The sequence below is a fragment of the Rhinopithecus roxellana genome, chromosome 5 (assembly GCF_007565055.1).
Source record: "Rhinopithecus roxellana isolate Shanxi Qingling chromosome 5, ASM756505v1, whole genome shotgun sequence".
Taxonomy (NCBI): domain Eukaryota; kingdom Metazoa; phylum Chordata; class Mammalia; order Primates; family Cercopithecidae; genus Rhinopithecus; species Rhinopithecus roxellana.
The window spans coordinates 63,511,453-63,538,785 of NC_044553.1; the positions used below are offsets into that span (position 1 = coordinate 63,511,453).

Below are 27,333 nucleotides of genomic sequence, written 5' to 3' on the forward strand. Positions count from 1 at the left end.
ATGAGCACAAACCCCTAAATCCACCTAGAATAAAATTTAAGACTGAGATGCTTAGGCCAGGCGTGGTAGCTCATGCTTGCAATCCTAGCACTCTGGGAGGCCGAGGTGGGTGGATCACATGAGGCCAGGAGTTTGAGACCAGCCTGGCCAACATGATGGAACCCCCATCTCTACTAAAAATACAGAAAAAAAAAAAAAATTAGCTTGGTATGGTGGCGCATGCCTGTAATCTCCGCTAGTAGGGAGGCTATGGCAAGAGAATCACCTGAGCCTGGGAGGCAGAGGTTGTAGCAAGCCGAGATCATGTCATTACATGCCAGCCAGGGCAACAAGAGCGAAACTCTGTCTCAAAAAAAAAAAAAAAAGATTGAGATGCTTTCATATAAGAACCAACCTCTTAATCCAGAATGTCACTGTGTCTTTATTATACCAACCCAGATTTTTTTTTTTTTTTTCTTTCTGAGATGGAGTCTCGCTCTGTTGCCCAGGCTGGAGTATAGTGGCATGATCTCAGCTCACTGCAACCTCCGCCTCCCAGGTTCAAGCGATTCCACTGCATCAGCCTACTGAGTAGCTGGGATTACAGGCGCACACCACCACACCCAGCTAAATTTTTTTGCATTTTTAATAGAGACAGGGTTTCATCATGTTGGCCAGACTGGTTTTGAACTCCTGACCTCAGGCAATCCACCTGCCTTGACCTCCCAAAGTGCTGGGATTACAGGTGTTAGCCACTGTGCCTGGCCCTCAGATTTATTTTGTGGTGTAGTAATGAAAGAGGACCTGAGATACACTCAATTCTAATAATAAAACATTCCTTTTTGGTCTAAAACCTAGATTCGGTGGGTCTGGGAATCCATCTGTCTCCAGGTGATTTTCCCAAAGAACAGGCAAACACAAAATTGCCCCTTACCAGAAACCCTCCCACTAAGGGTCTCAATAATGTCCTTGGGGGAAAAACAAGGTTACCTGGTATTTCTGTCACCCGCATCCCTCTTCTCCCCCTCACCCCCTCAATACCTTTAGGAAGCTCTGGATGGCATCCTGCACAGTGGCACTGAGAGGGCTTTCAAGCAAGACTGTAGCAGCTTTTTTTGTTTTTCCTAGCCAGCTCAGGTGAGACCTGTCACCAAAAGATTAAGGTGTGAATAAGAGATTTTAAAGGTTTTTTTTTAAAATTAGGAACGCTGACTATTCTGTATGGAGAACAAGCGGCTTGGCCCAGCCACCAATAACACGAGCATTCAGAGGAAAAGGTACCTGAGCCAGATCAGGCTGAAAACCTTATTCTTCCTGGCAGGGATATCAGTGTCATTGGACACTTACTTTTCTTTTTTTTTTTTTTTTTTTTTTTTGAGACGGAGTCTTGCTCTGTCACCCAGGCTGGAGTGCTGTGGCCGGATCTCAGCTCACTGCGAGCTCCGCCTCCCGGGTTCACGCCATTCTCCTGTCTCAGCCTCCCGGGTAGCTGGGACTACAGGCGCCGCCACGTCGCCCGGCTCGTTTTTTGTAGTTTTTAGTAGAGACGGGGTTTCACCGTGTTAGCCAGGATGGTCTCGATCTCCTGACCTCGTGATCCGCCCGTCTCGGCCTCCCAAAGTGCTGGGATTACAGGCTTGAGCCACCGCGCCCGGCCTTTTTTTTTTTTTTTTTTTTTGAGATGGAGTCTCGCTCTGTACCCAGGCTGAAGTGCAGTGGTATGATCTGGGCTCACTGCAACCTCTATCTCCCGGGTTCCAGCGATTCTCCTGCCTTAGCCTCCTGCGTAGCTGGGATTACAAGGTGTGTGCCACCACGCACTGGTAAGTTTTGTATATATATTTTTTGAGATGGAGTTTTTTTGCTCTTGTTGCCCAGGCTGGACTGCAATGGCACGATCTTGACTCACTGCAACCTCCGCCTCCCGGGTTCAAGCAATTCTCCTGCCTCAGCCTCCCAAGTAGCTGAGATTACAGGCATGTGTAACCACACCCGGCTAATTTTGTAATTTTAGTCGAGATGGGGTTTCTCCATGTTGGTCAGGCTGGTCTCAAATTCCCGACCTCAGGTGATCTGCCCACCTCAGCCTCCCAAAGTGCTGGGATTACAGGTGTGAGCCACCATGCCTGGCCAGTTTTTTATTTTTAGTAGAAATGGGGTTTTGCCATGTTGGCCAGGCTGTTCTCGAACTCCTGACCTCAGGTGATCCGCCCGCCTCAGCTTCCCAAAGTGCTGGCATTACAGGTGTGAGCCACTGTGCCTGGCCTCCTTATATGTGTTAGTATCTTATAACATCACCTTAACTGTACAATAAATTTATTTTAAAAACAGGAAAACATTTTGGATGGTCACTGAGCACTTTGGGTAAGATATGGATTGGAAGTGCTAACTACTGAAATGAAGTAAAGGGAAAAAAAGAGTCCCATAAACTCCATTTGGCATCTGGCTTCCAGGGATATTGACAATGCTACTTTTCAATCTTTGATTTTTTTTTGAGACAGGGCCTTGCTTTGTCACCCGTGCTGCAGTGCAGTGGTGTGATCAGGGCTCACTGCAGCCTCTACCTCCTGGGCTCAAGGGATCCTCCCACCTAAGCCACCAGAGTAGCTGGGGACTACAAGTGTATCCCAACATGCATGAATAATTTTTTAACTTCTAAATTTTTTGTACAGACAGGGTTTCACCATGTTGCCCAGGCTGACCTCAAACTCCTGGCTCAAGTGATCTACCCACTTTGGCCTCCCTAAGCATTGGGATTACAGATGTGAGCCACCACGCCTGGCCCAGTCCCTGATTCTTAATCTTTAAAGACAGGCCAGGCATGGTGGCTCACATCTGTGACCCCAGAACTTTGGGAGGCCGAGGTGGCCAGATTACCTGAGGTCAGGAGTTCAAGATCAGCCTTGTCAAAATAGTGAAAAGCATCTCTACTAAAAATACAAAAATTTGTCAGGCATGGTGGCACGTGCCTGTAATCCCAGCTACTCGGGAGGCTGAGGCAGAAGAATCACTTGAACCTGGTAGGCGGAGGTTGCAGTGAGTTGTGCCACTGCACTCCAGCCTGGGCAACAGAGCAAGACTCTGTCAAAAAAAAAAAAAAAAAAAAAAAAAACGGCCAGGCGCGGTGGCTCACGCCTGTAACCCCAGCACTTTGGAGGGCCGAGGTGGGCGGATCACAAAGTCAGATCGAGACCATCCCGGCTAACACGGTGAAACCCTGTCTCTACTAAAAATAGAAAAATTAGCCGGGCGTGATGGCGGACACCTGTAGTCCCAGCTACTCGGGAAGCTGAGGCAGGAGAATGGTGTGAACCTGGGAGGCAGAGTTTGCAGTGAGTCCAGATTGCACCACAGCACTCCAGCCTGGGCAACAGAGCCAGACTCCCTCTCAAAAAAAAAAAAAAAAGACTAGAACTGCTTTTAAAACAAAGCATCACAGGGCTATGCGAGGTGGTTCGTGCCTGTAATCCCAACACTTTGGGAGGTCAAGGTGGGCAGATCACTGAGATCAGCGGTTTGAGACCAGTTTGGCCAACATGGTGAAACCCCATCTCTACTAAAAATATAAAAATCAGCAGGGTGTGGTGGCAGGCATCTATTGTCCCAGCTACTTGGGAGGCTGAGGCTGGAGAATTGCTAGAACTCAGGAGGCGGAGGTTGTGGTGAGCCGAGATCACGCCACTGCACTCCAGCCTAGGCAACAAAAGTGAAACTCCGTCTCAAAAAAAAAAGCCACAAGGCAAGCCATGGTATGTCTGTCTTTTATTTTCTATTAGGTTGAAAGACAAGCACAATCATCTGCAAGTGGGACTTTCCTTTCTGGTTTCAAATCTTAAAGTAATAGAAACTGATCACCCGTATACAGAACCAAAAAGATTACAGAAACCCTGTCTTGAAATAGCTTGCACTAGAATAACTGCTATAAACAGCATATTCACTATTAATAACTACTTTATTAGAAGCCTCACAATCAAATATGTTTACTTAGCCTCTGAAATGCTTGCTTTCTTTTTTGTTTGAAACATGGTCTCACTCTGTCACCCAGGCTGGAGTGCAGTGGTACAATCTCAACTCACTGCAACCTCCACCTTCCAGGCTTAAGTGATCCTCCTACCTCAGGCTATCGAGTAGCTGGGACTACAGGCATGTGCCACAGCATGTCCAGATAAGTTTTGCATTTTTTGTAGTGATGGAGTTTCACCATGTTGGCCAGGCTGGACTTAAAACTCCTGGGCTCAAGCGATCCACCACCTCGGCCTCCCAAAATGTTGGGATTACAGGCACAAGACACCACACCTGGCCTGAAATGCTTAAGACTCTAGAATTATCTTGAGTTAATCTTAGCAATAGAAGAACAAGCAGGTAGATGGTGAAGGGCTAATGGCCCAGTAGGCTTGGCACAAGACTCCATAACCAAAACCTTACACAAGATAATTCAGACAGACAAGTTAAAAACCTGCTTGAGAGTTTTACTGACAGAAAAAAAGAATCTGTGCAGAGACCCATTCCCTTTGCTACATAGCTCAGACATTTTATTTTACCATTAATTCAGAAGTGAGAGAAGGGTCACGTCTCTCCAGCTTTAGTTCTCTTGGAAACTAAGATTGTCCAGTAGACAGCTTGTTAAACCCAAGTCATTCCCAAGGCACCATGTCAAAGATACTTCATACCCCCCCTCCAAAACCAAAGAAAACACAGATTAATACACTACAGAAGGAATAAACATTTTAGATTAGTTTGTGATTACTGACCTGTCTCCTGTTTACACCATCAGAAAAGCTGATACAATAGCTGTTTTCCCGGAAGCCTTTTCCTGGTAGTCACAACAGGAAGAGGCCTGTAGAGAACCCCAGGGAGCAGTACACTCTCATTAGGCTGTAGCACTTAAGGTTTTTAACAGAGAAAAACCCAATGATTCAGTCTTTGGCATCTCCCACTCCATCTGCATTGATGGCAAACATAGCTTCAGCTTCAGGAAGACAGGGAGAGTCGTAGATTTTGCAGATTCTGGTTTCCCCTCTTCCTTTCCTCAGATACAATCTGACCCAAAGACACAGACCAAAGCACCAATTTATTATAATTAAACAATTCCATCCTGACTTTATAACAGAGCTGAAAATTTTCTAGACATATATTCTTCCTAGAAGGACCCTGGGAATATTTCTGTACTGTTTTCCTTAGTGCATTTCCAACCTGGCAGAATCCATTTTTGCCCTGGCCCCTCTCACTGGATTGTCCATACTGAAACAAACATTAAAAAAAGAAAAATTGGCCGGGCGCAGTGGCTCAAGCCTGTAATCCCAGCACTTTGGGAGGCCGAGACGGGTGGATCACGAGGTCAGGAGATCGAGACCATCGTGGCGAACACGGTGAAACCCTGTCTCTACTAAAAAATACAAAAAACTAGCCAGGTGAGGTGGCGGGTGCCTGTAGTCCCACCTACTCGGGAGGCTGAGGCAGGAGAATGGCGTGAACCCGGGAGGCGGAGCTTGCAGTGAGCTGAGATCTGGCCACTGCACTCCAGCCTGGGCGACAGAGCGAGACTCCGTCTCAAAAAAAAAAAAAAAAAAAAAGAAAAATTTTCTTTCAAGGCACTGTCTTGATCTTTTGCCAGGCTGGAGTGCAGTGGTGTGTGATCATAGCTCAACACAGCCTCGAATTCCTACACTCAACTGATTCTCCTGCCTCAGTCTCCTTGGTAGCTAAGACTACAGGCACATGCCACCACACTGGCTACCTTTTTTGTAGAGACAGGGGCCTCACTTTGTTGCCCTGACTAGTCTCGAATTCCTGGCCTCAAGTCATCCTCTCACCTTGGCCTCCCAAAGTGTTGGTATTACCGGTGTGAGCCACAGTGCCCAGCCCAAACACTTTTTAAATAACGAGGGAGAGGCATCTCTATTATTCATATTCATTCTTCCACACTTGTGGGTTTTTAATTCTTTTATGAACTAAAACATCTATACCAACCAGAGCATGTTAATTAGTTCCAAGAGTTCCTAAGTGTCTATACAACAGTAGCTTTAACAGGGCTTAAATGAAAATATTATATATTCATGTCTACTTCACAGTTAACATGACATTCCAAAAAGAAGAATCGATCCCATCAACACCTTACCTGGTTGTTGATGCATGGGCGATGATATTTCCTCCAATAGGTTTTTTGGGATCAGCAGCAAACATGGCTGCTCCATCCACTTGGGCTACCACCTGATTAGTGATTACCACTGCTACACCAAACTGATGGGGAAAGGATAAATGTCAATTTTGTGGCCGTAGACACTCCAAGAACCTTAATGCTGCCAACACTTTGCCCACAAAGCAACGAATGACTAATGTCTCTCTTCTTCCTTTTCTAATAGAGCTTGATGATCTCAGGCACTGATGTCTTGGCCTCCTAGCAAGGTTCCTAGAATTCACAGCCACTGAAAGTAGGCATTCTCTGTCCCTATCCCACAACTTACCTCATCAGCAAGTCGCAGAAGCATCCGCAGAAACCTGGCCAAGTGCATCTGCCTGGCTGAAAGCTCACCTCGACCTGAGTAGTCCGTTCTGTAAAGAGCGGTGGCACTGTCTACAATAAGCAGTGCATACCTACAGGAAACAAGGATTCTCTGAAGCCTATTTCTAGCCTGTGTCAGATTCTGCTCCCTTCCTTACCACCCTAAAATCTCATATTCATAGTTTTTCTTGTATATAGATGTTTTATTAAAATATTTGCACAGCACTAACATCTGAGGCACCATTTAACAAGATTTCCAGCAAGTTCAAGTAGATTATGATTTCATTTTTAATAGGTACTTGACCTAAACTATAAAGCAAGAGTGTCAAAACAGGAATTAAACTTAAACCTCCTCATTTCTAATTCAAGCTACTATCAATCTGGCCAAATAGCCATTACAAGACTCAGGGAAGGACTCTAAGAACATATTTGGTGTCTTACACTGAACACACACCTAGATTCTACCATCATGGCTGATGCTTGATAAAGGAGCTGGGTCTGATGGTCTGTGTTGAACGCTCGAGCATATGCTACATTATCCAGGACATCACTGCCAGACAGACCATACCTATGGGAGAGAAGAGAACATTTTTAGGCTACACACAGAACTCCGGCAGATGAGCAATTCATCTCTGACAATTACCTGAACAGGGAGGGAAGAAGTGGTACTGAGAGTAGTTTCAGGGCCAAAGAATGTAATTCCCTTTCTATTAAGAAGTTCAGGCAAACTACAAGCAGAGAGATGATAGCACTCAACTACTCTGAGCTCTACAGGAAAGTAGAGCAAGTCTTCAGGACAAATCAAATCTATTCTTTTTTTTTTCTTTGAGACAGAGTCTTGCTCTGTCACCCAGGCTGGAGTGCAGTGGTGTGATCTCACTGCAACCTCCGCCTCCCAGGTTCATGCGATTCTGTTGCCTCAGCCTCCCGAATAGCTGGGATTACAGGTGTGTACTACCATGCATGGCTAATTTATTTTCAGTAGAGACAGGGTTTCGCCATACTGATCAGGCTGGTCTTGAACTCCTGACCTCATAATCTGCCCACCTCAGCCTCCCAAAATACTGGGACTACAGGCGTGAGCCACCACACCCAGCCTAAATCAAATCTATTCTTTGAGGGCCAGGAGCGGTGGTTCATGCCTGTAATCCTAGCACTTAGGGATGCCAAGGCAGGTGGATCACCTGATGTCAGGAGTTGGAGACCAGCCTGGCCAACATGGCAAATCCCTGTCTCTACTGAAAATACAAAAATTAGCTGGGCGTGGTGGCAGTCACCTATTGTAATCCCAGCTACTTGGGAGGCTGAGGCAGGAGAATCACTTGAACCTGGGAGACGGAGGTTGCTGTGAGTGGAGATCGCACCATTGCACTCCAGACTGGGTGACAGAGTAAGACTCCATCTCAAAAAAAAAAAAAAGTTCAAAAGAGAATGTTTACATAAAACCCAGTGTGCTATAATTATATTCTAGGTTTATGATTCTATCATGAAGATAAACAGATGGCATAAGGATAGAATTACACCTTATGATCCTGACCAAATAAAAGAATGAAGAGATGTGTTTTCTCTATTTAGATCGTGAATGTATGGTTAAACAAACAAACAAAAAGCTATAACAGGCGTAAGTACTTTACTTCACAAGTCTTCTAGTTGTGCCTCAAGAAACACTGATATGGCTGGGCACGGTGGCTTGCACCTGTAATCCCAGCAATTTGCGAGGCCAAGGTGCGCAGATCACTTGAGATCAGGAGTTTGAGAACAGCTAGCCTACATGGTGAAACACCGTCTCTACTAAAAATACAAACTGTAGCCGGGTGTGGTGGCAGTGGCAGGTGCCTGTAATCCCTGCTTCTCAGCTCCTCACAAGGCTGAGGCAGGAGAATCGCTTGAACCCAGGAGGCAGAGGTTGCAGTGAGCCGAGATCGCACCACTGCACTCCACCCTGCGTGACAGAGCAAGACTGTCTGAAAAACAAACAAACAAAAAAATACACTGATAAAATCTACTATCAGAAAGGGAGAAGAGGCTGGGCGCAGTGGCTCATGCTTGTAATCCCAGCACTTTGGGAGGCTGAGGAGGGAGGATTGCTTGAGCTCAGGAGTGTGAAACCAGCCTGGGCAACATGGCAAAACCCCGTCTCTATTTATAAAATTTAAAAAAATTAAAAATTAAAAAAGAAAGGAAGATTATCTATTTGCTATAAAAACAGAGAAGGTTTACCGGACAAAAGAATTATCCTAGCTTTTCTCTCAGCAGCACTCACAAAAAAAACTACGGGAACCTCTGTGCTTAGGCTCCAGAAGCAGGACATGGAATTCCCACAGCTTGGGAAAAGTTGGCTGGAAATAGCATCCTCTTTCATAGTGTTTCTTGAACTTCCTTAAAGATAAGAATAACCTGGAACACCCGTTAGGAAACAAATTCCTGGGCTGGGCACGGTGAGTCACGCCTGTAATCCTAGCACCTTGGGAGGCCAAGGCAAGCGGATCACTTGAGGTCAGGGGTCCGAGACTATCCTGGCCAACATGGTGAAACCCAATCTCTACTAAAAATACAAAAATTAGATGGGCATGGTGGTGCATGCCTGTAATCCCAGGTACTTGGGAGGTTGAGGCAGGAGAATCGCTTGAACCCGAGAGGAGGAGGTTGCAGTGAGCCGGTATCACGCCACCGCACTCCAGCCTGGCAGCCTGGGCGACGAGTGAAACTCCATCTCAAAAAAAAAAAAAAAAAAAAAAAAAAAGAAAAAAGAAAAAAGAAAAAAGAAAAAAAAAAAAAATCCTGGGCCTAACCTAGACTCAATGAATTATAATTATCAGGAAAGAGCCTGGTAATCTGTATATTTAACAAATACCTCAGGTTATTCTTAACATGTACATTTGAAAATCTAAGCTTATCTCAAATGAGCGATTCTCCTGCCTCATTCTTTCACAGTACTTCAAAGATTTTCAAGCAAGGCTAGCAATTGTGGTCATGGTTTTCAAACTTTAGCAAGCATAAGATTACCTGGAGAGCTTGTGTTTTTTTTTTTTTTTTTGTATTTTTTTTTTGAGATGGAGCTTCGCTCTGTCAACCAGTCTGGAGTACAGTGGCACGATCTTGGCTCACTGCAACCTCCACCTCTCAGGTTCAAGCGATTCTTCTGCCTCAGCCTCCTGAGTAACTGGGATTACAGGCACCTGCCAACGTGCCCAGCTAGTTTTTGTATTTTTAGTAGAGACGGGGTTTTACCATGTTGGCTAGGGTGGTCTCAAACTCCTGGCCTCAGGTGATACACCCCCTCGGCCTCCCAAAGTGTTGGGATTACAGGCGTGAGCCATAGTGCCTGGCCCTGGAGAGCTTGTTAAAACAGGTTGCTAGCCCGAGTATCTGATTGTTTCTGATTCAGTAGATCTGAAGTCCCATCAGACAATTTGCATTTCTAATCTCAAGTAATGGTAATGCTGGGGACCACATTCTGGGAACCCCAGAGCTACAGTAACATGAATGTAGGTTAATATTCTTCAATAGGGCATGGCAAAAATTAATCAGTAAGGGCTCTTCTGTTGTCAACGAAAGAGGGCTATTTTTTATTAGCTTAAGGAGGCCTTGTGAGATTCTCAGAAATATACATTTTTTCTTGATAGACCTGATTTTTTTTTTTTTTTCAGATGGAGTCTTGCTCTGTGGCCCAGGCTGGAGTGCAGTAGTGTGATCTCGGCTCACTGCAAGCTCTGCCTCCCGGGTTCACTCCATTCTCCTGCCTTAGCCTCCCGAGTAGCTGGGACTACAGGTACCCACCACAATGCCCAGCTAATTTTTTGTATTTTCAGTAGAGACAGGGTTTCACCATGTTAGCCAGGATGGTCTCGATCTCGATCTTGTGATCCGACCGCCTCGGCCTCCCAAAGTGCTGGGATTACAGGCGTGAGCCACCGTGCCTGGCTGATAAAGAGACCTGATTAAAACAAATTAATGAAATTTCTATGTAAACGTATTTTTCAGTGAGGCACAGTCACTTATGCCTGCCTGTAATCTCAGCACTTTGGGAGGCTAGGAGGGAGAATCACTCTAGGCCAAGAGTTCGAGACCAGCCTGGGCAACACAGTGAGACCTCATCTCTACAAAAATAATAGGCGGGGCACGGTGGCTCATGCCTGTAATCCCAGCATTTTGGGAGGCCAAGGCGGGTGAATCATGCGGTAAGGAGATCGAGACCATCCTGACTAACACGGTGAAACCCCGTCTCTACTAAAAAATACAAAAAAATTAGCCGGGTATGGTGGCGGGTGCCTGTAGTCCCAGCTACTCGGGAGGCTGAGGCAGGAGAATGGCGTGAACCCAGGAGGTGGAGCTTGCAGTGAGCCTAGATCGCACCACTGCACTTCAACCTGGGCGACAGAGCGAGACTCCGTCTCAGAAAAAAAAAAAAAAGAAATAGACCGGGCGCTGTTGTTTATGCCTGTTATCCCAGCACTTTGGGAGGCTGAGGCAGGGGGATCACCTGAGGTCAGGAGTTCGAGACCAGCCTCAACATGGAGAAACCCCCCTCTCTACTAAAAATACAAAATTAGCCGGGCGTGGTGGTGTATGCCTGTAATCCCAGCTATTCAGGAGGCTGAGGCAGAAGAATTGCTTGAACATGGGAGGCGAGGTTGCGGTGAGCCGAGATCGTGCCATTGCACTCCAGCCTGGGCAACAAGAGCAAAACTCTGTCTCAAAAAAAAAAAAAAAAAAAAAAAAAAAAAAAAAACAAGAAAAAGAAAGAAAAATAGAAAAATATTTGCTGGGCTTGGTGGTGCGTGCCTGTAATCCCAGCTACACTGAGGAGGGAGGACTGCCTGAGCCCTGGAGGCTGCAGTGAGCTATGATTGTACTGTTGCATTCTAGCGGGGCAGAGTGAGACCCCATCTCTAAAAACACAAACAAAAAAAAATATTTTTTGTGAGCAAAACATTCATTAACAAATGCTGAATGCATTGCTCTATGGCTTGGGCATCCAGTGGTTGACCAAATCAAAGTTCTTGTCCTCATAACCTATATTTTACTAGTTCATCTATCCTATCTGAATACTTACGTACGTTACGAGACGATGTTTTAGTGACTCTGTCCAAAAGAGAATCCTTAAACTACTAAAATAGTATACTTAAAAGTATGAATGCTGTACAAGATTGCCAAAACAATTTTGGGAGGGAAGACACAAGTATATACATCTTCAGAAAACTAAGATCAGGCTGCAAAAGAGTAATTCCTTTTCCTTCATAGGAATTTTGTAGGCAGAGGCAAAAAGCTGCAATTACTATTTCAACCTAATTTTGTGCTTCAGTGGTATACATGTAATAGGTTGCAGTCCTCAAATTACAAGCTGGGAAAGATAATTTGATTATAAAACAAGAGAGAATATTCTCCTCAACTTATTTAGGCAGGTTCCAACTTGAGTCGAGTCTGACATCTCAGCATACAATTAAACTGTTTTATCACTGGGTTTCCATAAAATGTGTGGCAGGGCTAAATTACCACATTTGACCCTACACAAAGGAAAAGAAGTAAAACAATTTTCAAAACTTTATTTGAGGATACAGAAACTTATAACCTCTTCACAAGCTTTACTCAGGTATAATTAACATACCTCAAAAATGGCCTGCTTGTAAGTATAAAATTCATTGAGAGCTTTAGTGAATTTGCAGAGTTGTATAACCATGAGCACAATCCAATTTTAGAACATTTTCATCACCCCTAAAAAAATCTCTCAGCTTCATTCACAGTTACTCCTAATCGATAGTAACCACAATTCTTCTATCTCTTAGATTATCCCCTTCTGGAAATTTCATATAAACGGAATCATACAATATGTGGTCTTTTGTGTTTAACTTCTATCATTTACCATATTTCAAAGTTCATCCATGTTGTTAACATGTATCAGTACTTAAGTTCTTTTTTTATTGCTGAAGAGTATCCCATTGTATGGAGAAAACAAATTTTGTTTATTCATTTACCAGTTGATGGACATTTTGGGCTATTACAGTGATACCATAAACATTATCATACAAGTCTTTATATGACATGTTTTTATTTCTCTTGGGTATATAACTAGAGTAAAATTGCTGCATCATATGGCAAATTTATTTTTAACTTTTTAAGCAGCCACCTGTTTTGCAAAGAGACCACCAATGCATATTGTCACCAGCAATATGTGAGGGTTCCAGTTTCTCTACGTCCTCCCAGTATTTGTTACTGTCTTTTTTATTATAGCCTTCATAGTGGGTGTGAAGTGGTAGCTCACCACGGTTTCAATTTGCATTTTCCTGATGATTAATGATGTTGAGCATCTTTTTATGTGCTTATCAGCCATTGTATATCCTCTTTGGAGAGATGTCTATTCAAATCCTTTGCCCATTTAAACAACTGGATTATCTTTCTATTGTTGGGTTATAATAGTTCTTCATATATTCTGGATACTAGACCTTTATCAGATACATGATTTGCAAATATTTTCTCACATTCTTTGGGTTATCTTTTCATTTCCTTCATAGTGTCCTTTGAAGCACAAAAGTTTTTAATTTTGATGAAGTGAAAACTCACTCTATTATCAATTTATTCTTTCATGGACTGTGTGTTTGGTGTTGTAGTTAATAAATATTTGCCTACCCCAAGGTCACTAAGATTTTCTCCCATGTTCTCTCTGAAAAATTATAGTTTAGGCTCTTATTTAGGATTACCACCCTTTTAAAAACAGTATAGTAAAACACGTAACATTAAATTGAGCATTTTAACTATTTTAAAGTATATAGTTCAGGTGCATTAAGGATATTCATGCTGCTATGCAACCATCACCCACTATTCATCTCCAGAGCTTTTTCATCATCCCAAACTGAAACTGTACCATTAAACAATAACACCCCAGTCTCCCTACCCTCAGAAAACCACCATTCTACTTTCTGTCTGATTTTGAAGTACCACATATTAGCGGAATCATACAGTTTTTGTCCTTTTTTTTTTCCTTTTCCGAGCCAGAGTTTCACTCTTGTTGCTCAGGCTATAGTGCAATGGCATGATCTCAGCACACTGCAACCTCCAACTCCCAGGTTCAAGCGATTCTCCTGCCTCAGCCTCCGGAGTAGCTGGGATTACAGGTGTGTGCCACCATGCCTGGCTAATTTTTCATATTTTTAGTAGTGATGGGGATTCACTATGTTGGCCAGGCTGGTCTCAACTGACCTAAGGTGATCCACCTGCCTCGGCCTCTCAAAGTGCTGGGATTACAGGCATGAAGCCACTGCGCCCGGCCTCAGTTTTTGTCTTTTTGTGACTAACTTATTTCACTTAGCATGTCCTCAAGGTGAGTGGATGTTAATAGCATGTGTCAGAATTTCCTAGCTTTTTATCTGCAGGACTAGGTCTAAGAAAAAATTTTTTTTCTTCCTTTTAAGGCTAAATTAACATTTCATTGTGTGTATATACCACATGTTATATATTCATTTCTCAATGGACATTGGGTTATTTCCAAAGCTATTATGAGTAATGCTGCTATGAACATCGGTGTCCAAGTCTCTGAGTTCCTGTTTTCAATTCTTTTGAATATATAGCTGGAAATGGAACTGTTGGATCACATGGTCATTCTGTGTTTAATTTTTTGAGGAATGACCACACTGTTATCTATTTTAATTTTTACGTGTGGTGTATAGTAAGGGTCTAAAGTTATTGTTTTGCATTTGGAAATTCACCTACATCAGCACCATTTATTGAAAAGACCATTCTTTCCCTCATTAAATTGCCTTGTCAGCCAGGTTTGGTGGCTCACATCTGTAATCCTAACACTTTGGGAAGGTTGAGTTGGGAGGATCACCTGAGGCCAGAAGTTCGAGACCAGCCTGGGCAACACAGCGAGACCATGTATATTTGTAAAAAATTTAAAATTTTAAAAAAATTGCCTGTTACCTTTGTCAAAAATCAAGTGACCATAAAAGTTTCATTTCTGAACTCTCCATGTTTATCCTTATGCCATCACCATATTGTCTTGGTTATTGTAGCTTTATAATAAGTTTTTAAACCAAAAAGTCTAAAATCTCAAATTTTCTTTTTCCAGACATTTCAGCTATTCTGGGTCCTTTGCATTTCCATATGTTATATCCCATAAATGTTGTGATTATTTTGTAAATTTCTGCAAAAAAAAAGCTTGCTGGAATTTTGATAAGGATTGTGTTGAATCTGTAGATAAATCTGAGGAGAACTGCCTTTTCTTGAGACAGACTCCACCCAGGCTGGAGTGCAGTGGCACAATCTCAGATTACTGCAACCTCTGTCTCCCTGGTTCAAGTGATTCTCCTTCTTCACCCTCCCAAGTAGCTCGGACTACAGGCAGTACGCCACTATGTCTGGCTAATTTTTTTTTTTTTTTTTTTTGAGACGGAATCTCGCTCTGTCGCCCAGGCTGGAGTGCAGTGGCTGGATCTCAGCTCACTGCAAGCTCCGCCTCCCAGGTTCACACAATTCTCCTGCCTCAGCCTCCCGAGTAGCTGGGACTACAGGCGCCCGCCACTTTGCCCGGCTAGTTTTTTGTATTTTTTTTAGTAGAGATGGGGTTTTACCATGTTAGCCAGGATGGTCTCGATCTCCTGACCTCGTGATCCGCCCATCTCGGCCTCCCAAAGTGCTGGGATTACAGGCTTGAGCCACCGCACCCGGCCAATTTTTGTATTTTTAGTAGAGACAGGGTTTCGCCATGCTGGTCAGGCTGGTCTTGAACTCCTGACCTCAGGTAATCCGCCCACCTTGGCCTCCCAAAGTGTTGGGATTAAGGTGTGCGCCCCTGTACCTGGCCAAGAATGCCATTTTAATAATATTGAGTTTCCCCATCCATGATATGGAATGTTTCTCTTTATGTAAATCTTCCATTTTTCTCAGCAATATTTTAAGAGTTTTTGCTGTACAAATCTTACATTCCTTTTGTTAAATTTATTCCTAAGTATTTTATTCTTTTTCATGCTACTGTGAAGTTTTTTTTTTTTTTTAAGCTTGACTTTTGAATTGTTATGGTCTAGTGTATAGAAATACAATGGATTTTTGTATATTGATACTGTATTCTGCAACTTTCCTGAACCAGTTTATTTAGTTCTAGTTTTTCTTGTGGGTGGATTCCTTAGGATTTTCTTTTTTCTTTTTTTTTTTTTTTTTTTTTTGAGACGGAGTCTCGCTCTGTCGCCCAAGCTGGAGTGCAGTGGCCGGATCTCAGCTCACTGCAAGCTCCGCCTCCCGGGTTCACGCCATTCTCCTGCCTCAGCCTCCCGAGTAGCTGGGACTATAGGCGCCCGCCACCTCACCCGGCTAGTTTTTTGTATTTTTTAGTAGAGATGGGGTTTCACCGTGTTAGCCAGGATGGTCTCGATCTCCTGACCTTGTGATCCGCCTGCCTCGGCCTCCCAAAGTGCTGGGATTACAGGCTTGAGCCACCGCGCCCGGCAGGATTTTCTACATATAGCACCATGTCATCAGTAAATAGTTTTCCTTCTTCCATTCCAATCCGGATGCCACTTATTTCATTTGCTTGTCTGACTACACTGTCCACAATCTTCGGTACATTGCTGAATGTAAATAGTGAAAGTGGGCATCCTTGCCTTGTTACTGACTTTAGGGGGAAAAGCATTCAGAATTTCACCATTAAGGCTGGGTGCAGTGGCTCACACCTGTAATCCCAGCACTTTTGGGAGGCCAAGGCAGGCAGATCACTTGAGGTCAGGAGTTTGAGACCAGCCTGGCCAACATGGAGAAACCCTATCTCTTCTAAAAATACAAAAATTAGCTGGGCGTGGTGACACAAGCCTGTAGTACCAGCTATTCGGGAGGCTGAGGCAGGAGAGTCACTTGAACCCGAGAGGTGGAAGTTGCAGTGAGACAAGATACCACCACTGCATTCCAGTCTGGGCAACAGAGGACTTTCACCATTTAGTATGATGCTACCTGTAGGTATTTCACAGATGCCCTTCAGCAGGACCTCTGATACATGTTATATTCATTATTGAGAGTGAGATATTGAAGTATGTATCCATTACTGAAAATGAAAAACTGGCCCCTACTATTATTGTTGTCTATTTTCCCCTTTAATTCAGTTTTTGTTTCGTGTATTTTGGGGCTTTGTTGTTAGGCGTGTGTATATGTTTTTTTTTTCTTTTTTTTTTTGAGGCAGAGTCTCGCTCTGTCGCCCGGACTGGAGTGCAGTGGCCGGATCTCAGCTCACTGCAAGCTTCCCCTCCCAGGTTCCCGCCATTCTCCTGCCTCAGCCTCCCAAGTAGCTGGGACTACAGGCGCCCGCCACCTCGCCCGGCTAGTTTTTTGTATTTTTTAGTAGAGACGGGGTTTCACCGTGTTAGCCAGGATGGTCTCGATCTCCTGACCTCGTGATCTGCCCGTCTTGGCCTCCCAAAGTGCTGGGATTACAGGCTTGAGCCACTGCGCCCGGCCAGGCGTGTGTATATGTTTACAACTGTTATATCTTCCTGACAAACTGACCTTTTAATTATAAAATCTTCCTCTTTGTGTATAATGTGTTTGTCTTAAAGTGTACTTTGTCTGATAATAGTATAGCCACTCAGGGTCTCTTATGATTACTATTTGCATGCAGTATCTTTTTCCATTCTTTTACTTTCTAAAGGGTTTCTCTGGAAGAAAACATATAGTTGGATTTTTTTTTTTTTTTAATCCAGTCTGAGAGCAACTCTAAAGAATGCCTTTTTCTGGCCAGGTGTGGTGGCCCACGCCTGTAATCTCAGCACTTTGGGAGGTCAAGGGAGGTGGATCACCTGAGGTCAGGAGTCCAAGACCAGCCTGGCCAACATGGTGAAACCCCATCTCTACTAAAAATACAAAAAATTAGCTGGGCGTGGTGGCAGGTGCCTGTAATCTCAGCTACTAGGGAGACTGAGGTGGGGGAATTGCTTGAACCCGGGAGGTGAAGGTTGCAGTGAGCTGAGATCACGCCATTGCACTCTAGCCTGGGTGACAAGAGCAAGGCTCCATCTGGGGGAGAAAAAAAAAAAAGAACACCTTTTTCTACTAAGGAAGTCATTCTTTTGAACCACACATATAACTTTGGGAAGTGGGGTTATAGAAGAAACACTCTTTGGCCAAACTAACCCGGGCAGTCACTACTTTGATAAGTGTAGCCATATTCTCTCTTATCTAAACCAGTAACCTACCTCTCAGCCACTGCCAGCAGTCGTTCTGGCCTAAAGGTACCCTCGGTGTCAATGTACATGGCCTTTCCTTCACCTCCACCCCGGTCAATGGGAAGCTATAGAGAACAAAAACAACAGTGGAAATGAACATTGTATTTCTGATATAGCTGACCAAGTTTCTCATGACATCTTTATAATTCCTCCAAGGCAAAGGGGAAAAAACACTTAAGAATGAGAGTGGTAGGAAGGTGGCATTCCCTTCTGATATTAATAGCAATACAGCTAGAAAAAAATGTAAAGCTGATTGTGTCTCAGTACATACAGGTAGTCTTGTCAGAACTGGACTGCTTAGAAATACAGCCCAAAGGCCGGGCGCGGTGGCTCAAGCCTGTAATCCCAGCACTTTGGGAGGCCGAGACGGGCGGCGAGACCATCCTGGCTAACCCAGTGAAACCCCGTCTCTACTAAAAAAAAAAAAATACAAAAAACTAGCCAGGCGAGGTGGCGGGCGCCTGTAGTCCCAGCTACTCGGGAGGCTGAGGCAGGAGAATGGCGTAAACCCGGGAGGCGGAGCTTGCAGTGAGCCGAGATCCGGCCACTGCACTCCAGCCTGGGAGACAGAGCGAGACTCCATCTCAAAAAAAAAAAAAAAAAAGAAAGAAATACAGCACAAAGGAGGTAATTATTTTCTTCTCTTTTTTTTATTGCGATGGAGTCTCACTCTGTCGCCCAGGCTGGAGTGCAGTGGCGTTATCTTGGTTCACGGCAACCTCCACTTCCTGGGTTCAAGCAATTCTCCTACCTCAGCCTCCCGAGTAGCTGAGATTAAAGGCCACCATGCCCAGCTAATTTTTGTATTATTAGTAGACACAGGGTTTCACCAAGTTGGCTAGGCTGGTCTTGAACTCCTGACCTCAGGTGATCTGCCTGCCTTGGCCTCCCAAAGTGCTGGGATTACAGGCACGAGCCACTGCGCCTGGCCTTTTTTTGTTTTGGAGGTAAGATCTCACTCTGCCGCCTAGGCTGGAGTGCAGTGATGCAATCTTGAACTCCTGAGCACAGGTGATCCACCCACCTTAGCCTCCCAAAGTGCTGGGATTACAGGCGTGAGCCACGGTGCAACCTCTGCATTCCGGGCTCAGGTGATCCTCCCATCTTAGCCTCCCGAATAGCTGAGACCATAGGTGTGCACCACCACCACACCCGTTAAATTTTTTTGTAGACAGGGTTTTGCCACATTGCCCAAGCCGGTCTTAAACTCCTAGACTCAAGTGATGTGCCTGACTCAGCCTCTTAAAGTGCTGGGATAACAGGCATGAGCCACCACACCTGGCCGGTAATAAAATTCTGTAACTGCATGCCAACACAAGACTGATCAATTCAAAAGCACAAAAACTTGGAAGACCATTTACCTTAGCTTTAATCAATAACGGGCCATGATCCAAAGCCCAGTTGATCTTAGCATGTCTAAATCAAACTTACACTTCACTTTATTGAGCAGTTCATTCTTCAGGGGTACTAAAGGGGCTTGTCAATGCCCTCGGAGTATCCATACCAAATTTCAAGTGTGAGCAAGAAAGAAAAAAACATATTTGCTCCAATAGTATAAACAAGATATTTAAAATGAATAACTGGAGAAAATAGAAAAATAAGTAGTAGAAAGAATTTTGAAATCAGAAAGGAAAGAAAAGAGAAGTAAATGAAATGCCATGAAAACTGTCTCATGAGCCACTCAAGGAAATCTCTGCTTTAGGCTACCCATCCCATACCAGATACCTTTGAATTTTTCTACAAAGTTTAAGTGAATGATGCTAAAGGGTAATTTCCACTCTAGAAATCTACTTTGGAGTCATAATTCACCTTTAAATTCTGAGAAAAATCCCTTAGAACATTTTATGTTAAAGTTCTAGGAGAACCAAATTTTTTTTCTTTTTTTTTTTTTTGAGATGGAGTTTTGCTCTTGTTGCACAGGCTGGAGTGCAATGGCACGATCTCAGCTCACCACAACCTCTGCCTCCCAGGTTCAAGCAATGCTCCTCCCTCAGCCTCCCAAGTAGCTGGGATTTCAGGCACGCACCACCACGCCTGACTAATTTTGTATTTTTTAGTAGAGATGGGGTTTCTCCACATTGGTCAGGCTGGTCTCAAACTCCTGACGTCAGGTGATTCACCCACCTTGGCCTCCCACAGTGCTGGGATTATAGGCATGAGCCACTGCGCCTGGCCCAAATTTTTTCTTATCTTCGAGAATTTTTTTTGAAATTACAAAACAAGTATGTGCTTATATTAAAAATCCAAACAATATAGAAGTATAGGGCCGGGCATGGTGGCTCACACCTGTAATCCCAGCAGTTTGGGAGGCCAAGGTGAGTGGATCACTTGAGGTCAGGAGTTCGAGACCAGCCTGGCCAACATGGTGAAACCCTGTCTCTACTAAAAATACAAAAATTAGCTGGGTGTGGTGGTGCGCACCTGTAATCCCAGCTACTCGGGAGGCTGCGGCACAAGAATTGCTTGAAACCAGGAGGCGGAGGGTACAGTGAGTGAGATCGTGCTGTTGCACTCCAGCTTGGGTGACAGAGTAAGACTCTGTCTCACCAAAAAAAAAAAAAAAAGTAGAGTAAAAACTGAAACCTTTTCAGCACTCTCCATCTCCCAGAAATAATTTCCCAGGTTATTTTCTATGCATTTTCATACACTTCTTTTATATAAGTGGTTCTTCCACTTAACTATGTGATTCTCAGAATATTCCTTCTTTTTCTGTAACATGTAAATAAAACTGACCTTATGGGATTGTTTTAAGAACTAAATAGAATAATTCATGTAAAGTGTTTAGCACAGTACACTCTGAAGACATGATTTCCCCAACCTTGAGGGCACTGACTTTAGTGTATACAGTTATGGAAGGCTTTGTTAATTTGGTAAGGGAAAAATTATGCTACTATTTGGCAGATAAAATCTTTTTTTTTTTTTTTTTTGAGACAGAGTCTCGCTGTGTCACCCAAGCTGGAGTGCACTGGCCAGATCTCCGCTCACTGCAAGCTCCGCCTCCCGGGTTTACGCCATTCTCCTGCCTCAGCCTCCCGAGTAGCTGGGACTACAGGCGTCCACCACCTTGCCTGGCTAGTTTTTTGTATTTTTTAGTAGAGACGGGGTTTCACCGTGTTAGCCAGGATGGTCTCGATCTCCTGACCTTGTGATCCGCCCGCCTCGGCCTCCCAAAGTGCTGGGACTACAGGCTTGAGCCACCGCGCCCGGCCGGCAGATAAAATCTTTCACATCATGGGAATCCATGGAAGGAGCAAAGGACACATATACAACAAAAGAGGGTGGTACCTAAAGAAAGATTTGGAGGCCGGGCGTGGTGGCTCAAGCCTGTAATCCCAGCACTTTGGGAGGCCGAGACGGGCGGATCACGAGGTCAGGAGATCGAGACCATCCTGGCTAACATGGTGAAACCCCGTCTCTACTAAAAAAAAATACAAAAACTAGCCGGGCGAGGTGGCGGGCGCCTGTAGTCCCAGCTCCTCGGGAGGCTGAGGCAGGAGAATGGCGTAAACCCGGGAGGCGGAGCTTGCAGTGAGCTGAGATCCGGCCACTGCACTCCAGTCCGGGCGACAGAGCGAGACTCCGTCTCAAAAAAAAAAAAAAAAGAAAGATTTGGAACCAGTGGCCAAGAAGACAGAGAGCAGAAGCTGCCTCAGCTTCTTGGAAAGGAGGAAATATTAACACTCTGGGGGCTAAGTCCCCAGGAAATAAGATAAATGAAGTTTCCCTTACTCCTACCTCCAGGTAATATTAAGTGCTACGACAGGGGATTTTTTTTTCCAATTGAATAGACTTCTTTGGCAAAGGAAAGCCACAGATGATTGGGCATAGGTAGGCAGACTGACAACAGGATAGTGGACAAGCTCCCAGGGTAAGCTCAGGGGGATGGATTGCATGCTCTGTTCTCCAGCTTATTTGGCCCTTTCCACCTTGCCCTCCCAGTGCCATCATAGCCATCTTCTATTATTGGATTGGGATACCATCAGGTTAGCTCTTCTTAGGACCATAATTCAACACTTCTTCTCATTTTATAGTGATTCACTTTCTTTCTAACTTTTACCATTTTAATGATGCTTTGGTATAAATTCTTTGTACATTTATCTTTGCGTATATGTGAACTGTTCTGTAAGACAAATTTTCTGTCAAAGGGTATGTGATTTTTTTGTTTTGTGTTTTTTTTTTTTGAGATGGAGTCTCGCTCTGTCACCCAGGCTGTAGTGCAGTGGCGCAATCTCAGCTCACTGCAACCTCTGCCTCCCACGTTCAAGCAATTCTCTGCCTCAGTCTCCCAAGTAGCTGGGATTATAGGCACCCACCACCCCGCCTGGCTAATTTTTGTATTTTTAGTAGAGACGGGGTTTCACCATCTTAGCCAGGCTGTTCTTGAACTCCTGACATCGTGATCCATCCACCTCAGCCTCCCAAAGTGCTGGGATTACAGGCATGAGCCACCACGCCCAGCTGCACATGTGTTTTTAAAATTGGTACTTGTGTTAAATTATCTTCTCAGAATTGCTTTTATTTTTATTTTTTAATTGAGATGGGTCTGGCCATATTCCCCAGACTCATCTGGAACTCCTGGGTTCAAGCAATCCTCCTGCCTCAGCCTCCAAAGTGCTGGAATTAAAAGCATGAGTCACTATGCCCGGCCCAGTATTTTAAAATTACTGTAGTATTTTGAACAAGCATGGGCTAATTCACTTTGTAACCTAACTGCAGTTCTCAACTTTATGACTTTTCTATGACAGAGAGATCTAACACATAACAGGGTTTTACTTTATTAAACTGATAAATTTGAACAAATGAGAGTAGATCATGTTTAGATTTAAGTAATAGTCTAACATCCTCTCTATATCCCTGGTTCCAACTCTCAGGCTAATGAAATGTAATCTTTTCTATTATTAATTAGCATTCTTTTTCTTTAAAAAAAAATCAACGATCTATATAGTTGTTCAGCCATCTGCAAATGTTATTTTAACAGGCTATGTTTACTTGAGAATTTTGCTTTAGTTTATTGTTGACAGACATCATTTGACTACTTAATAAACATTCTCAGGCTAGGATTCTATTTGTACAACTTTGGAGCATCAGCATGCTATGCTGAGTTGCTATGGCAACTACAGATACTGTGTACTATAGTCTAAGTATTTATTCTACAAAAGTCCCTGTCAAAACAACATGGGAAAACATTTCTATTTAAAAAGGTCACACATCATGTCAAATGACGGATGTAAGAGTGACATTTTAAACAGCCCTAGTTCCCTTTAGCTATCAAATTTCTAATGGAGCTCAGGCAATAGCTACAGCTTCTATAATTTACCCTTGCTCTTCTCAATGTTTCCTCCCTTATAATCATAAAAGGTCTCCTACATATCCTCCTCCCCCCCACAACTCTTTCTTCCTAATGATTATAAGGATCTGGGTGCAGAGGCATTCGCTTGTAATCCCAGCTACGTGGGAGGCTGAGGTGGGAAGACTGCTTGCGCTCAGGAGTTTGAGAACAGCTGGGGCAACATAGGGAGACCCAATCTCCAAAAGAAAAAAAAAAAAAAGAATTTATTTCTGAGGAGAGTTAACGATGGATTAGGTCTACTTGATACTGAAACACTAGCTTGGCTGTCTCATAAGACATATGGTAGCCAGCTGGGTGCGGTGGCTCACGCCTGTAATCCCAACACTTTGAGAGGCCGAGGCGGGCAGATCACGAAGTCAGGAGATCGAGACCATCCTGGCTAACACGGTGAAACCCCGTCTCTACCAAAAATACAAAAAATTAGCCAAGCGTGGCAGCGGGCACCTATAGTCCCAGCTACTCGGGAGGCTGAGGCAGAAGAATGGCGTGAACCCAGGAGGCAGAGCTTGCAGTGAGCCTAGATGGCGCCACTGCACTCTAGCCTGGGTGACAGAGCGAGACTCTGTCTCAAAAAAAAAAAAAAAAAAAAAAAAAAAAGAGATATGGTAACGCAAAGAAAACATTAGTGGAGCAATAAAAGAAGCAATTAAAATGACAACAGCCGGGCGCCGTGGCTCAAGCCTGTAATCCCAGCACTTTGGGAGGCCAAGACGGGCGGATCACGAGGTCAGGAGATCGAGACCATCCTGGCTAACACGGTGAAACCCCGTCTCTACTAAAAATACAAAAAAAACTAGCCGGGCGAGGTGGCGGGCGCCTGTAGTCCCAGCTACTCGGGAGGCTGAGGCAGGAGAATGGCGTAAACCCGGGAGGCGGAGCTTGCAGTGAGCTGAGATCCGGCCACTGCACTCTAGTCCGGGCGACAGAGCGAGACTCCGCCTCAAAAAAAAAAAAAAAAAAAAAAAAAAAAAAAATGACAACAAAAAGCCAGCACGGTGGCTCACACCTGTAACCCCAGCACTTTGGGAGGCTGAGGCAGGTAGATCACCTGAGGTCAGGAGTTCAACACCAGCCTGACCAACATGGTGCAACCTCATCTCTACTAAAAATACAAAAAACTAGCTGGGTGTGGTGGCAGGCACCTGTAATCCCAGTTTGGGAGGCTGAGGCTGGAGAACTGCTTGAACCCGGGAGGTGGAGGATGCAGTCAGCCAAGATTGTGCCACTGCACTCCTGCCTGGGTGACAGAGTGAGACTCTGTCTCAAATTTAAAACAAAAAGGAAAATAAGAAAAATGGGAGACTATCAAGCTAGGTTACTTGATGTTATATTTAAATAAACTTGGGCCAGGTGCAGTGGCTCACACCTGTAATCCCACAACTTTGGGAGGCTGAGGCAGGCGGATCATCTAAGGTCAAAAGTTCGAGACCAGCCCGACCAATATGGTGAAACCCTGTCTCTACTAACAATACAAAAATTAGCAGGGGGTGGTGGCGTGCACCTGTGGTCCTAGTTACTGGGGAGGCTGAGACAGGAGAATTGCTTGAACCCAGGAGGCAGAGGTTGTAGTGAGCTGAGATCACGCCACTACACTACACTCCAGCCTGGGCGACAGAGCGAGACTGCGTCTCAAAAAAAAAAATTTTTTTTTAAATAAACTTTTATTCATGAAGAACCAGAGTATTTTCTATCTTCTAAGAAATGGCATTCACCACCTCAACACAGTGGTGACTGATGAAGGACATATCGAGGCTGATTTTCTCATTTCTTGCATATGGTTTACTATGGAAAACACAGGGCCCTAATAAAACACGTATTTTTTTTTTTTAAGATAAGGTCTTGCTCTGTCACCCAGGCTGGAGTATAGTGATGCAATCACAGCTCACTGTAGCCTCAACCTCCCAGGCTCAAGCCACCACACCTGGCTAATTTTTAAAAAATTATTATTATTATTATTATTATTTTGAGACCGAGTCTCGCTCTGTCGCTCGGGCTGGAGTGCAGTGGCGCGATCTCAGCTCACTGCAAGCTCTGCCTCCAGGGTTCACGCCATTCTCCTGCCTCAGCTTCCTGAGGAGCTGGGACTACAGGTGCCCGCCACCACACTCGGCTTATTTTTTGTATTTTTAGTAGAGACGGGGTTTCACTGTGTTAGCCAGGATGGTCTCCATCTCCTGACCTCGTGATCCGCCCGCCTCGGCCTCCCAAAGTGCTGGGATTGTGGCGTGAGCCACCGCGCCTGGCTAAAAATTATTATTTATAGAGATGAGGTTTTGCTGTTTGCTGTGTTGCTCAGGCTGCTCTCAAACTCCTGGGCTCAAGAGATTTGACCACCTTGGCCTCCCAAAACACTGGTATTACAGACTTGAACTACTATACCCGGCCTTCAAAATCCACATTTTTTTTTTTTTTAGATGGAGTCTCACTCTGTCGCCCAGGCTGGGGTGCAGTGGTACGGTCTCGGCTCACTGCAAGCTCCACCTCCCGGGTTCATGCCATTTTCCTGCATCAGCCTCCCGAGTAGCTGGGACTACAGGCACCAGCCAACACGACTAATTTTTTATATTTTCAGTAGAGACACGGTTTCACTGCATTAGCCAGGGCAGTCTCGATCTGACCTCATGATCCGCCCACCTCGGCCTCCCAAAGTGCTGGAATTACAGGTGTGAGCCACCACGCCCAGCCCTAGATCCACATTTTTAATGACACATACCATCTTTAACTGTAAAACAGCATTACATCAATGTAATAAACTTTTTTTTTTTGAGATGGAGTCTCGCTCTGTCGCCCAGGTTGGAGTGCAGTGACGTGATCTCAGCCTACTGTAAGCTCCGCCTCCCGGGTTCACGCCATTCTCCTGCCTCAGCCTCCCGAGTAGCTGGGACTACAGGCGCCCGCCACCATGCTCTGCTAATTTTTTGTATTTTTAGTGGAGACGGGGTTTCACCGTGTTAGCCAGGATGACCTGGATCTCCTGACCTCGTGATCCACCTGCCTTGGCCTCCCAAAGTGCTAGGATTACAGGTGTGAGCCACGGTGCCCAGCCAATAAACATTTTTAATAAAATATTATTTAAATTCAGATAAATTGGCCAGTCATGGTAGTTCACGTCTGTAATCCTAGCACTTTGGGAGGCCGAGGCGGGCAGATCACTTGAGGTCAGGCATTTGAAACCAGCCTGGCCAACATGGTGAAACCCTGTCTCTACTAAAAATACAAAAAAACTACTCAGATGTGGTGGCAGGCACCTGTAATCCCAGCTACTTGGGAGGCTGAGGCAGAATTGCTTGAACCCAGGAGGTAGAGGTTACAGTGAGCTGAGATTGTGCTGCTGCACTCCAGCCTGGGTGACAGAGTGAGACTCCAAATAAATATATAAATAAATAAATTCAGAGTAAATTATTAAGGACAGTTCTTAACTTGATTTACAAGAAAAAATATAAAAGAAAATAATTTACATAGGATGTCTAAATCTATAACTGAGTTCCAAAAACTACTGCTATTTTTTTGAGAGGATAAGAACTCAGGCCGTGCGTGGTGGCTCATACCTGTAATCCCAGCAATTTGGGAGGCCGAGAGGAGCGGATCACTTGAGGTCAGGAGTTCAAGACCAGCCTGGCCAACATGGTGAAACCCCATCTCTACTAAAAATACAAAAATTAGCTGGGTGTGGTGGCAGACACCTGTAATCCCAGCTACTTGGGAAGCTGAGGCAGGAGAGTGGCTTGAACTTGGGAGGCGGAGGTTGCAGCAAGCCAAGATCGCACCACTGCACTCCAGCCTGGGCAACAGAGCAAGACTCCATCTCAAAAAGAAAAAAAAAAGAACTCAACCAAGTTGAGTCCTGAGGATAGAAAAACACTAGGAAGCCTCTTCCATAACACTGATATAAGGCAGATTTTGTTTCAGTTATTCTTGATCTCCAACAGTAAGTTGTGTCCATGGCAGAAGTGGGTATAATCTATCTAGGTTAAAATAATGCCATGTTCTTCAAAATAACTAAAATTGTAATAAAGCTTCAAAAGATTATAGCAGAAGAGTTGGTCCATGGGCATAGGCCAGGTTCGAGGATACTCTGTGGACTGGCTACTCATGCAGCACATCCTCAAAGCCAGAGAACATTAGGACCCACTTAGACGAGGAAAAACGGTTCCCCATTACACTGCCTGAAGTTGCAGAAAAGATGAAAGTTTGTTAGCTTTCTCTTCTATATCCTACTCCCTCCATTTCTCATGGATCTTTCATTTCCAGAATGAGACTGAGTTCCACATCTCTCAATACAGCTAGAAGTTTTCACTTAG

At 44.4% G+C, this 27,333-nt stretch overlaps 1 protein-coding gene across 4 annotated transcripts in view; it reads right to left on the reverse strand.

The window, feature by feature from the left end:
* Nucleotides 1-959: 959 nt before the first annotated feature.
* The window catches only part of RAD51 (RAD51 recombinase), a 45,142-nt gene continuing 18,768 nt past the window's right edge, over nt 960-27,333 (reverse strand). For 3 of the 4 annotated variants that reach the window (XM_030930306.1, XM_030930307.1, XM_010388539.2), the window contains exons 6-10: nt 17,653-17,747; nt 6,936-7,049; nt 6,444-6,573; nt 6,098-6,219; nt 4,430-5,019 (exon numbers count right to left, since the gene is read on the reverse strand). In XM_030930306.1, the coding sequence (XP_030786166.1) occupies nt 4,896-5,019; nt 6,098-6,219; nt 6,444-6,573; nt 6,936-7,049; nt 17,653-17,747 (585 nt within the window). In that variant the 3' untranslated portion in view covers nt 4,430-4,895. Of the gene's footprint in view, nt 1,124-4,429; nt 5,020-6,097; nt 6,220-6,443; nt 6,574-6,935; nt 7,050-17,652; nt 17,748-27,333 lie in introns of those variants that run through there. The other variant, XR_004057261.1, reaches the window with a different exon arrangement.